Below are 13455 nucleotides of genomic sequence, written 5' to 3' on the forward strand. Positions count from 1 at the left end.
ACCTCTGCCATCTACTAATATCAGAGGAAAATAATGATGTCAGCTATCCTAATTTTCCAGTAAAATTCCATGCAGATTTCTGATTTACATTTAGTTCATGTATTTAGCATTAAAATGTCATCTCTTAACTTCCTTCTGTGAACAGACCAGGCTATTGAATTGTGAAAAATGAGGTGACGTGTCTGCTCTGATTGATGTCAGTTGATATGATTTGAGCAGTGAAGTAGCTGTAATATATAATCTATAAAATGCTAGGGCTGACACCTCTGGCATGTTTGTTCCAATTATGATTTTGTTCTATCCTGAAAGGTTTCTGCACTCATTCCAGTACGGTACTTTAACCATGGGACAGAAAAATGAGAGGTGCTCCCCTACACTAGGTATGTGCCTTTTGATGCCCGCTTGCATAAGAAAGGGGCCTTGTGAGGGTGGGCTGTCATTCAAAAGTGTGCAAGATTTTTTGAATCGTCACATTTTCATCTTTTCCATTGCAGTTGATTCAGAAACTGTATTACTAGTAAACTGATATTTTGCAGTGTGTTAGATGTTCATTGAAAAGGAACAATTGCTGTGAAATAACTCTATTAATCAGATGCCGACACATTTATTTTCAGTGTTCTCCACAGTGCTTTAGCATGGGTGTTTATCTTGCCCAAAATTGAGGAAGTTTATAATTGTTTACTGTTAAATAGAAATTCAAATTTTTAAAATGTCTGCATTCAAAATCTGTTAACGTCGTCTATGATGAGACTTAACTTCTCCTCTGAGTACAGTGGAGAATCTGAGATTACAATGTATTCAACTTGTTATTTGGGGTGGGAAGGAATGCAACTCGAGCAGTGTTTGCACTTGAGGTTTTATGGGTGTGCATGAGAGTACTTAAATAGCTCGAAATTAAATGCGAGTCGCGTGCCAATTTAGCAACAATTGCATGTTCTGTTGCAAATCAGGAATGTATGTATATTTTTACTTCTTAAATAGTTCGTGTACGGAATATGGTCATCTTGCTTCTCTGATCTCTCCTCAAATGTAGCTGTCATTCCTCTGCAGGCTCATAAGGGTTTTGTGCATTGAGCACAGCCAATTCCGTTCACTGAGAAATGTTTCTTTTTAATCCAGAAGACAGTAAAAGAGCAAAGAGCCAAGACCCACAGTGCCACCGAAGTTGGAAAGTATAAAAAGAGGAATGCTAGATAAATTAGGAAGACATGATTATATGATGCCAATGTTGGGTTTTAGAAACATGAACTTTGTAGGAAGAGGAGTGTGGGTGGGGGGGAGCCCCGTGAGGTAAATTGTTTCCCAATTTTGAGGTTCTCCAAAGAATTTATTTAATTAGAAGACATGTGAATCTTCATTTCAACAGAATGAGATCGAAGGAGGACAAAGAGCATGTTGATTATATATTTGAGTGGCAGTGGGAGAAAACAGGAGAACAGCAGTACAAGGGATCTTAAAATAAGCCTAGAAGACTTCGAGCTCTTGCCTTCCGGGAGCGGAGCGGAGTGGACCTGTGGGGAGAACGCTGAAAGTGGAGCCTATAAATCGAGCTCGAGGATCTCGGCCCAGTCTCTTACCTTCCAGGAGTGGAGCGGAAAGGAGCTCTTCCAGCGCGCCGGAGTTTTGAAAAAAAAAGCCAACAGTGACGTCAGAGAGGAGAGTTGCAAGGTGATTGGTTGGTGAGTCACTGCTGTTAGGGAATAGCTCTAAATAGCTGGGTGAGTATCTCAGGTAAGAAAAGTTTAAACTTTATTTCAAATAAAGTAAGTAGTGTTTTTTTAGGGAGTTCTGTAGTAACAAGGATCAGGGAAGAAGGGCCCTAGAGTAACTGATATTATTGGACATTAGACCTTCCAGAAGGTTTAATTTAATTTAAAGGGTTAAGTCATGGCAGGAGAGCTCAAAGCCGTGGTGTGCTCCTCGTGCTCCATGTTAGAAGCCGGGAACAATTCCAGTGCCCGGGACCAGCATGTGTGCAGGAAGTGTGTCCAGCTGCAGCTCCTGGAAGCCCGGGTTTCGGAGCTGTAGCGGCAGCTGGGGACACTGTGGAGCATCCACGAGGTGGAGAGTATCGTGGAAAGCACGTATAGAGAGGTGGTCACACCGCAGGCTCAGACCCCATAGGCAGGAGGGGAATGGGTGACCACCAGGCAGAGCAAGAGGACTAGGCAGGCAATGCAGGAATCTCCTGTGGCTATTCCCCTGCAAAACAGATATACTGCTTTGGATACTGTTGGGGGGAATGGCCTCTCGGGAAAGCAGCAACAGCCCAATTCGTTGCACCACGGTTGGCTCTGCTGCACAGGGGAGGAGTAAAAAATGTGGGAATGCAATTGTTATAGGGGAATAGATAGGCGTTTTTGTGGCCGCAAAAGAGACTCCAGGATGGTATGTTGCCTCCCTGGTGCTAGGGTCAAGGATGTCTCAGAGCGGTTACAAGACATTCTGAAGGGGGAGGATGAACAGCCAGTGGTCGTGGTACACATTGGTACAAACAACATAGGTTAAAAAAAAAAATGAGGTCCTAAAAGCAGAATATAGGGAGCTAAGAAGTAAGTTGAAAAGTAGGACCTCAAAGGTAGTGATCTCAGGATGACTACCACCTGCTAGTCAGAGTAGATATAGCAGGATATATCAGATGAATACGTGGCTGAAGAGATGGTGTGAGGGGGAGGGTTTTAGATTCGTGGGGCAATTGGACCGGTTCTGGGGGGAGGTGGGACCAGTACAAACTGGACGGGTTACACCTGGGCCGGACCGGGACTGATCTCCTAGGGAGAGCATTTGCTAGAGTGGTTGGGGAGGGTTTAAACTAAAATGGTAGGGGGATGGGAAGCTTTGCAAGTAGTCAGAGGAGGGGGAATCAAAGACAAGAACAAAAGACAGTAAGGGGAATAAGAAAAGTGATAGGCAGAGAAATCAAGGGCCGGAATCAAACAGGGACACAGTGAAAAATATTGGGAAGAGGACAAGTAATGTTAAAGAGACAAGCCTTAAGGCTTTGTGCCTTAATGCACGGAGCAGTCGCAATAAAGTGGATGAATTAATCACGCAAATAGATGTAAACGGGTATGATATAAACGGGATTACGGAGACATGGCTGCAGGGTGACCAGGGATGGGAAATGAACATCCAGGGATTCTCAGTATTTAGGAAGGACAGACAAAAAGCAAAAGGCGGTGGAGTTGCATTGCTGGTTAAAGAGGAATTAACGCAATAGCTCTTATGATGTGGAATCTGTAAGGGTAGAGCTGAGAAACACTAAGGGGCAAAAAACATTAGTGGGGGTTGTATTTCGACCCCCAAACTGTAGTGGGTTTGTTGGGAATGGCATTAAACAGGAAATTAGAGATGCATGCGATAAAGGAACATCTGTAATTATGGGTGACTTTAATCTGCATATAGATTGGGCAAATCAAATTAGTCGCAATACCGTAGAGGAGGAATTCATGGAGTGTATACGGGATGGTTTTCTGGACCAATACGTTGAGGAACCAACTAGAGAACAGGCCATCCTAGACTGGGTATTGTGTAATGAGAGAGGAATAATTGACAGTCGAGTGGTGCGAGACCCCTTGGGGATGAGCGACCATAATATGATAGAATTCTTCATCAAGATTGAGAGTGACATAGTTGATTCTGAGACAAGGGTCCTGAATCTTAGTAAAGGAAACTACGAAGGTATGAGGTGCAAGTTGGCCATGACAGATTGGGAAACGTTACTTAAAGGGATGACGGTGGATAGGCAATGGTAAACATTCAAAGAGCGCGTGGCTGAACTGCAACAATTGTTTATCCCTTTCTGGCGCAAAAGTAAAACGGGAAAGGTAGCCAAACCGTGGCTTACATGGGAAATTAGAGATCGCATTAGATCCAAGGAAGAGGCATATAAATTTGCCAGGAAAAACAACAGACTTGAGGATTGGGAGCAGTTTAGAATTCAGCCAAGGAGGACCAAGGGATTGATTAAGAAGGGAAAAATAGAGTACGAGAGCAAGCTTGCGGGGAACATAAAAACTGACTGTAAAAGTTTCTATAAGTATGTGAAGAGAAAAAGATTGGTGAAGACAAATGTAGGTCCCTTACAATCAGAAACAGGGGAATTTATTATGGGGAATAAAGAACTGGCTGACCAAGTAAATGCATACTTCGGTTCTGTCTTCACAAAGGAGGACATAAATATCACACCAGAAATGTTGGGGAACACAGGTCTTAGTGAGAGAGAGGACCTGAAAGAAATCAGTATTTGTAGAGAAATGGTGTTGGGGAAATTGATGAGATTCAAGGCTGATAAATCCCCAGGGCCTGATGGTATGCATCCCAGAGTACTTAAGGAAGTGGCCCGAGAAATAGTGGATGCATTGGTGGTCAACTTCCAAGATTCTATAGACTCTGGAACAGTTCCTACAGAGTGGAGGGTAGCTAATGTAACCCCACTATTTAAAAAGGGAAGGAATTATAGACCAGTCAGCCTGTTGTCGGTAGTGGGGAAAATTCTAGGCTCCATTATCAAAGATTTTATAGCTTAACACTTGGAGAACAGTGGTAGAATCGGACAGAGTCAGCATGGATTTACGAAAGGGAAATCATGCTTGACAAATCTACTAGAATTCTTCGAGGATGTAACTAGTAAAGTTGATGAGGGGGAGCCAATGGATGTGGTTTATTTGGACTTTCAGAAGGCTTTCGACAAAGTCCCACGTAAGAGATTGTCGAAAGCCTTCTGAAAGTCGAAATAAACCACATCCATTGGCTCCCTCTCATCACATATAAGACCCACATAAGAGATTGGCGTGTAAAATTAAAGCACATGGGATTGGGGGTAGTGTATTGCGATAGATAGAAAATTGGTTGGCGGACAGGAAACAAAGAGTAGGGATAGATGGGTCTTTTTCCGAATGGCAGGCAGTGACTCGTGGGGTACCGCAGGGATCGGTGCTAGGATCCCAGCTATTCACAATATACATTAATGATTTAGATGAGGGAACTAAATGTAATATCTCCAGATTTGCAGATGACACAAAACTGGGTGGGAGGGTGAGTTGTGAGGAGGATGCAGAGAGGCTTCAGGGTGATTTGGACAAGTTGAGTGAGTGGGCTAATGCATGACAGATGCAGTATAATGTGGATAAATGTGAGGTTATCTACTTTGGTAGCAAAACAGGAAGGCAGATTATTATCTGGCTATAAACTGAGAGAGGGGAATATGCAGCGAGACCTGGGTGTTCTCGTACACCCGTCGCTGAAGGTAAGCATGCAGGTGCAACAGGCGGTAAAAAAGGCAAATGGTATGTTTGCCTTCATAGCGAGAGGATTCAAGTACAGGAGCAGGGATGTCTTGCTGCAATTATACAGGGCCTTGGTGAAGCCACACCTGGAATATTGTGTGCAGTTTTGGTCTCCTTATCTGAGGAAGGATGTTCTTACTACAGAGGGAGTGCAGCGAAGTTTTACCAAACTGATTCCTGGGATGGCGTGACTGACGTATGAGGAGAGATTGAATCGGTTAGGATTATATTTGCTGGAGTTCAGAAGAGTGAGGGGGGATCGCGTAGAAACCTATAAAATTCTAACAGGATTTGACAGGGTAGGTGCAGGAAGGATGTTCCTGATGGTGGGGGAGTCCAGAACCAGGGGTCGTAGACTAAGGATACAGGTAAACCTTTCAAGACTCAGATGAGGAGAAATTTCTTCACCCAGAGAGTGGTGAGCCTGTGGAGTTCGCTCACAGAAAGCAGTTGAGGCCAAAACATTGAATGTTTTCAAAAAGGAGTTAGATATAGCTCTTGGGTCTAAAGGGATAAAAGGGTATGGGGCGAAAGCGGGAACAGGCTACTTAGTCGGATGATCAGCCATGATCATAATGAATGGTGGAGCAGGCTTGAAGGGCCAAATGGCCTACTCCTGCTCCTATTTTCTATGTTTCTATGTTTAAGAGCAACTTACTTACTGGATTTAATGTTTTTAAAAAAGTAATGGTGAGAATGATGGAACTTAGATTCTGGAGATTAGAACATAGAACATAGAAAATACAGCACAGAACAGGCCCTTCGGCCCACGATGTTGTGCCGATCCTTTGTCCTCTGTCAAGGACAATTTAATCTATACCCCATCATTCTCCTTTATCCATATACCTATCTAAAAGCCGTTTGAAAGTCCCTAAAGTTTCTGACTCAACAACTTCCCCAGGCAAGGCATTCCATGCCCCGACCACTCTCTGGGTAAAGAACCTTCCCCTGACATCCCCCTTATATCTCCCACCCTTCACCTTAAATTTATGACCCCTTGTAACGCTTTGCTCCACCCGGGGAAAAAGTTTCTGACTGTCTACCCTATCTATTCCCCTGATCATCTTATAAACCTCTATCATGTCACCCCTCATCCTTCTCCGTTCTAATGAGAAGAGGCCTAGAATGTTCAGCCTTTCCTCATAAGACTTATTCTCCATTCCAGGCAACATCCTGGTAAATCTCCTCTGCACCCTCTCCAAGGCTTCCACATCCTTCCTAAAATGAGGCGACCAGAACTGCACACAGTACTCCAAATGAGGCCTTACCAAGGTCCTGTACAGCTGCATCATCACCTCACGGCTCTTAAATTCAATCCCTCTGCTAATGAACGCTAACACCCCATATGCCTTCTTCACAGCCCTATCCACTTGAGTTGCAACTTTCAACGATCTATGCACATAGACCCCAAGGTCTCTCTGCTCCTCCACATGCCCAAGAACCCTACCGTTAACCCAGTATTTTGCATTCGTGTTTGTCCTTCCAAAATGGACGACCTCACACTTTTCAGGGTTAAACTCCATCTGCCACTTTTCAGCCCAGCACTGCAACCTATCCAAGTCCCTTTGCAGACGACAATAGCCCTCCTCGGTATCCACAACTCCACCAACCTTTGTATCATCTGCAAATTTACTGACCCACCCTTCGACTTCCTCATCCAAGTCGTTAATAAAAATCACAAACAGGAGAGGACCCAGAACTGATCCCTGTGGCACGCCACTGGTAACTGGGCTCCAGGCTGAGTATTTACCATCTAAGACCACTCTCTGCCTTCTATCAGTTAGCCAATTCTTAATCCAACTGGCCACATTCCCCACTATCCCATGCCTCCTGACTTTCTCCATAAGTCTACCATGGGGGACCTTATCAAATGCCTTACTAAAATCCATGTACACCACATCCACTGGTTTACCCTCATCCACTTGCTTGGTCACCTGCTCAAAGAATTCAATCAGGCTTGTGAGGCAAGACCTACCCCTCACAAAACCGTGCTGACTGTCCCGAATCAAGCAGTGTCTTTCCAGATGCTCAGAAATCCTATCCCTCAGCACCTTTTCCATCAACTTGCCTACCACCGAAGTAAGACTAACTGGCCTGTAATTCCCAGGGTTGTTCCTATTCCCTTTCTTGAACAGGGGCACAACATTTGCCACCCTCCAATCACCTGGTACCACCCCCGTCAACAGAGAAGATGAAAAGATCATTGCCAGCGGCTCTGCAATTTCATCCCTTGCTTCCCATAACATCCTTGGATATACCCCGTCAGGCCCGGGAGACTTGTCTATCTTCAAGTTATTCAAAAACCCCAACACATCTTCCCTCCTAACGAGCACTTCCTCGAGCTTACCAGTCTGTTTCACACCGTCCTCTTCAGTAATACACCCCTTCTCATTCGTAAATACCGAAGAGAAGTACTCATTCAAAACCTCACTTATCTCTTCCGGCTCAACACACAGTCTCCCGCTATTGTCCTTGACCGGACCTACGGTCCCCCTAGTCATCCTCATATTTCTGACATACGCGTAAAAGGCCTTGGGGTTTTCTTTTATCCTACCCGCCAAGCATTTTTCATGCCCTCTCTTAGCTCTCCTAATCCCTTTCTTCAGATCCTTCCTGGCCATCTTGTATCCCTCCAGAGCTATGCCTGTGCCCTTTTTCCTCAACCTTATATACGCATCCTTCTTCTTCCTAACAAGACTCTCAACCTCTCTTGTCAACCACGGTTCCCTCACATGACCATCCCTTCCCTGTCTGACAGGGACATGCTTATCAATGGCCCCTACTATCTGCTCCTTGAAAAAGTTCCACATTTCGACCGTGCCCTTCCCTGCCAGCATATGCTCCCAACTTATGCTCCTCAGTTCCTGCCTGACAGCATCATATCTACCCTTCCCCCAATTGTAAACCTTGCCCTGTTGCACATACCTATCCCTCTCCATTACCACAGTGAATGCTACAGAATTGTGATCACTATCTCCAAAGTGCTCGCCCACCAACAGCTCTATCACTTGCCCTGGTTCATTACCTAGTACCAAATCCAATATTGCCTCCCCTCTGGTCGGGCAGTCTACATACTGAGTCAGAAAAGCTTCCTGGACATACTGCACAAACACTACCCCATCCAAACTATTCGATCTAAAGAGTTGCCAATCAATATTTGGGAAGTTGAAATCCCCCATAATTACTACCCTGTGACTTCTGCTCCTTTCCAAAATCTGTTTCCCAATCTGCTCTTCCACCTCCCTGCTGCTATTGGGGGGCCGATAGAAAACTCCCATCAAGGTGACTGCTCCTTTCCTGTTCCTGACCTCAACCCACAGTGCCTCAGTCGGCAGATCCTCCTCGAAAATTCTTTCAGCAGTTGTTACACTATTTCTAACTAACAATGCCACCCCCCCACCTCTTTTACCACCATTCCTAATCTTATGAAAACATCTATAACCAGGTACCTCCAAGAACCATTCCTCCCCCTCACCTATCCACCCGATAGATTCTTCTATACTATCACCCGAGGATATTAAAAGAAATGGGTGAGGAGATTGCAGAAGTTTTGGTCATAATTTTCAGTACTGCTCTCAATTCTGGAATTGTGCAGTTAGATTGGGAACTTGCAAATGTCAGTCCATTATTTAAGAAGGGAAAAGCCAGAAGACAGCAGACCTGCCCATTTAACATCAGTTGTTGGGAAGTTATTGATCCTGAGGGGTGTTGACAGGATGGATGTGGAAAGGATGTTTCCCATTGTGAGAGAATCTAGAACTAGGGGTCACTGTTTAAAAATAAGGGGTCGCCCATTTAAGACAGAGATAAGAAATTTTTTCTCTGAGGGTCGTGAGTCTTTGGAATTCTCTTCCTCAAAAGACGGTGGACGCAGAGTCTTTGAATGTTTTTAAGGCAGAGATAGATAGATTCTTGATAAGCAAGGGCACGCAAGATTATTGGGGGTAGGTGGACATGTGGAGTAATCAGTTTAGCCATGAACTTATTGAATAGCGGAGCAGGCTCGAGAGGCTGAGTGGCCTACTCCTGCTCCTAATTTGTATGTTCGTATGATATCTATATTCAGGGACAGAGTGCCTGAACACTTGGACAAATATGAGCTGTTCATAGAGTCAGTGTGGATTTGTGATGGGCAATCTAGATGAAATCTTTGAGGTCATGCACATGGTGGATGGGGGAATTTGATGTCTGTTGTCTATATGAACTTCCAGAAGGCAATTGATAAGGTTCTGCACAAGAGATAATTAGCAAAATTGGTAGCACACGAAATTGGAGGTAATTTTGCGATCTGGGTTGTTAATTGGTTAGGTAGGAGACACAGTAGGAAGACTGAGAATGTACTCTTTGGATGAAGTAATGGAGAGTTGTATATTCAAGTTTGCTGATGACACCAAGTTGGGAGGCACAGTAAGTTGTGTAAATGCAAGCTGGGGATTGGAAAGTGACATAAACAACTTGTGATTGGGGGAAAAACTGGCGGGTGAAGTTCATTGTGGGGAGGTGTTAGGTCATAACAATTTGGATTGAAGAATGATAACTCAGAATATTAGTTTAGTTTAGAGATACAGCACTGAAACAGGCCCTTCGGCCCACCGAGTCTGTGCTGACCATCAACCACCCATTTATACTAATGCTACACTAATCCCATATTCCTACCACATCCCCACCTGTCCCTATATTTCCCTGCCACCTACCTACACTAGGGGCAATTGCTAATGGCCAATTTACCTATCAACCTGCAAGTCTTTGGCATGTGGGAGGAAACCGGAGCACCCGGAGAAAACCCACGCAAACACAGGGAGAACTTGCAAACTCCACACAGGCAGTACCCAGAATTGAACCCGGGTCGCTGGAGCTGTGAGGTTGCGGTGCTAACCACTGCGCCACTGTGCCGCCCAATATTTCTAAATAGTGAGAGACTATAAGCTGTGGAAGAGCTGTCCATGCATCCAAATGACTAAAAACCAGTACAAAAAGTCTAATGATATAATGGCTTTTATCTCGAGGGCTCCAGCACAAATGGGAGGAATTTATACTTTAGTTGTACTGAGCTTTGGCCAGACCTCATCTAAATAGTACTGCATTCAGTTTTGGGCACTACACCTCAGTAATGATATAAAAACAAGAAATGCTGGAACCACTCAGCAGGTCTGGCGGCATCTGTGAAAAGAGAAGCAGAGTTAACGTTTCGGGTCAGTGTCCCTTCTTCGGGCCACTGACCCGAAACGTTAACTCTGCTTCTCTTTTCACAGATGCTGCCAGACCTGCTGAGTGGTTCCAGCATTTCTTGTTTTCATTTCAGATTTCCAGCATCCGCAGTATTTTGTTTTTACCTCAGTAATGATATTGGCTTCGGAAGAGGGTGCAGTTTAAAATCACCAGAATACTGGAGGCTAAAGGATTAAACTATGAGGATAGGATGCATAAATATGGCTTATGTTCACTTTATTTTAGAAGTTTGGGCAGGGGTGTTCTAATTGAGGTGCTTAAAATAAGAAATTTGATGTAGCAGATACAGCAAAACCACTTCTGATGGTGGATAGCAGAACAAGGGTTCATAATCTTAAAACTAAAGCTAGGCCATTTAGGAGTGAAAATGGGAAGCACTTTTTTCCACACAAAGGGTAGTGAAAATCTGGAACTGTTCCCAAAAGGCTGTGGGTGCTAGGTCAATTGAAATTTTCAATGCTGACCAGTAGATTCTATTTGGGTAAGGACATCAAGGGATAAGAATCAAAGGTAAATGGAGTCGAGGTACTGATCAGTCATGATCTTATTAAATGATGGAAGAGGCTGGAGGGCCTGAATGGCCTACTCCTGTTCCGATGAAACTAATTGACAGTCTTGCAGTGCAGATAATGGCAAGTGTTAATGGTAAGGTAGTGGTGCAATTTTGGGAAAAGTAGAAGTTACTCAACATTTATCCTCCGCTTTACCTAATGCCAGTGTTTATTACTAACACCAATTCAAAATGGATTTTCCAGTGCTAACAACCCTTACTTTCATGATCACAAATTCATAGTTTCATCAAACGTATCTTGAAATAAGGCATGAACTTAATATCAGTAGGGTTACCATTGACCAGAAACTTAACTGGACCAGTCATATAAATACTATGGCCACAAGAGCAGATCAAAGGCTGGAAATTCTGTGAGTAACTCACCACCTGACTCCCCTATGCCTGTCCACCATCTACAAGGCACAAATCAGGAGTGTGATGGAGTACTTTCCACTTGCCTGAATTTGTGTAGCTCCATCAACACTCAGAAGTTCAACACCATCCAGGATAAAGCAGCCCGCTTGATCACCCCATCCTCCACCTTAAGCAGGCGGAGGCAGTAGTGTAGTTGTAATGTCACTGGACTAGCAATATAGAGGCCCCAGGCTAATGCTCTGGGAACATGGGTTCAAATCCCACCATGGTAGCTGGTGAAATTTAAATACAATTAATAAATCTGGAATTGAAAGCTAGTCTCTAACGGTGACCATGAAACCATTGTTGACTGTTGTAAAAACCGAGCCGGTTTACGAATGTCCTTCAGGGAAGGAAATCTGCTCCCCTTATCTGGTCTGGCCTACATGTGACTCCAGATCCACAGCAATGTGGTTGACTCTTAACTGCCCTCTGAAATGGCCTAGCAAACCACTCAGTTGTGAAGGGCAACGAGGGATGGGCAACAAATGCTGATCTTGTCAGCGACGCCCACATCCCAAGAAAGAATTTTTTAAAAATTCACTCCCACCACCAGTAGTGCAGAGGCAGCAATGTGTACCATGTCCAAGATTCCCTTCAGCAACTTGCCAAGTCTCCTTTGAAAGCACCTTTCAAGCCCCTGATCTCTACCACTGCGAAGGATAAGGACAGGAGGTGCATAGGAACACCACCACCTTCAAGTTCCCCTCCAGGCCACACACTATCCTGTTCCTTTATTGTCGCTGGGTCAAAAATCTGGAATTTCCTTCCTAACAGCACTGCGGGCATACCTACACCACGTGGTCTGCAGTGATTCTAGAATGTAGCTTGAGGACAATTAGGGGTGGACAATAAATGCTGGCCTTTCCAGCAATGGTCACATCCCATGAACGAATTTAAAAAAAAAGTTGGTCATGTTCTAGTCAACATGGAAAGAATGAGCTGCAAACATTACCAAAAGTAAACTTCATAAATTGAACCAGCATATGGTTATCAAGTTGTTTATAAGAAGTCGGTTTAAGTAGGGTGCTGCCGTATGGTTGTTGTCCAGTTGGCTGCCTAGTTGGCTGCTCAATATGTTGTTAGTTGGAATCATAATTAATCTTGAGATTCTTTTCCTCCTAAATAGGACATTATGGTACTTTAGCATCTTGCATGCATTTGTTTTTTTTTCTATCTATTGGCAGGAAATCAGAAAACTCAGTATGTTTTTGACAAGGAGGACAAACTGTAAGATCTTGTTTTTTATAAGCTAGAATTCAGATACACTGAAGGTCATTTTGTAAAGTTGGCTGGAAGTTTTAGCATAGGGAAGGAAATGTTTGTTGCTTAATCAGTAATTGTACTATGCAAAATGTTTCCCAAAACTTTATTAAGGGGCTGGCTGTGCATCTAACCGAAATGTTACAACATTCAGTCTTCATGGTCTAGCATTGTGGATATTTAATGCTCACCATCTTTGCTGCATGTCTTCACTTTCAATAGGCTTTTCAAAATTCATCTCTTTGCCTTAAGTTATTCCCCTAATTCATTCTTGCTATCCATTAACTCCTTCCTGATTTAAAAAAAAATCATTCTTGGAATGTGGGCATTGCTGGCAAGGGTGGCATTTATTGAATATCCCTACCTGTCATGAGGAAGTTGTAGTGGGCTGCCTTCTTGAACCGCTGAAATTTGTGTGGTAAAGGTGCATCCACAATGATAAGATTTTGACCCAGCAACGATGAAGAAAAGGTGATATATGCCCAAACCAAAATGGTGTGTGACTTGGAAGTGATTGTGTTCCCATGCACCTCCTGTTCTCGTTCTCCTGTGTGGTGGTGGTCACAGAATGGGGTGGTGCTGCTGAGGAATCCTTGGTGAGTTGCTGCAGTGTATCCTGTAGACAGAACACACTCACCACGGTGTGCCAGTTGGTGGAGAGAATGGATACTTCGGCTACTGGATGAAGTGCTTACTCATTGTCCTGGATGG

The 13455-nt window shown here is 44.0% G+C and overlaps 1 protein-coding gene across 3 annotated transcripts in view; it reads left to right on the top strand.

Moving 5' to 3' along the window:
• The window catches only part of ptpn4a (protein tyrosine phosphatase non-receptor type 4a), a 305345-nt gene that overhangs the window by 36000 nt on the left and 255890 nt on the right, over nucleotides 1-13455 (top strand). For 2 of the 3 annotated variants that reach the window (XM_068034877.1, XM_068034878.1), the window contains exon 2: nucleotides 310-380. The exons of the other annotated variant lie outside the window; for it this stretch is intronic. In XM_068034877.1, coding sequence (XP_067890978.1) covers nucleotides 344-380 — 37 coding nt within the window. In that variant the 5' untranslated portion in view covers nucleotides 310-343. The remainder of the gene's footprint in view (nucleotides 1-309; nucleotides 381-13455) is intronic. 3 annotated transcript variants of the gene reach the window in all.

The sequence above is a fragment of the Heterodontus francisci genome, chromosome 7 (assembly GCF_036365525.1).
Source record: "Heterodontus francisci isolate sHetFra1 chromosome 7, sHetFra1.hap1, whole genome shotgun sequence".
Classification (NCBI taxonomy): Eukaryota; Metazoa; Chordata; class Chondrichthyes; order Heterodontiformes; family Heterodontidae; genus Heterodontus; species Heterodontus francisci.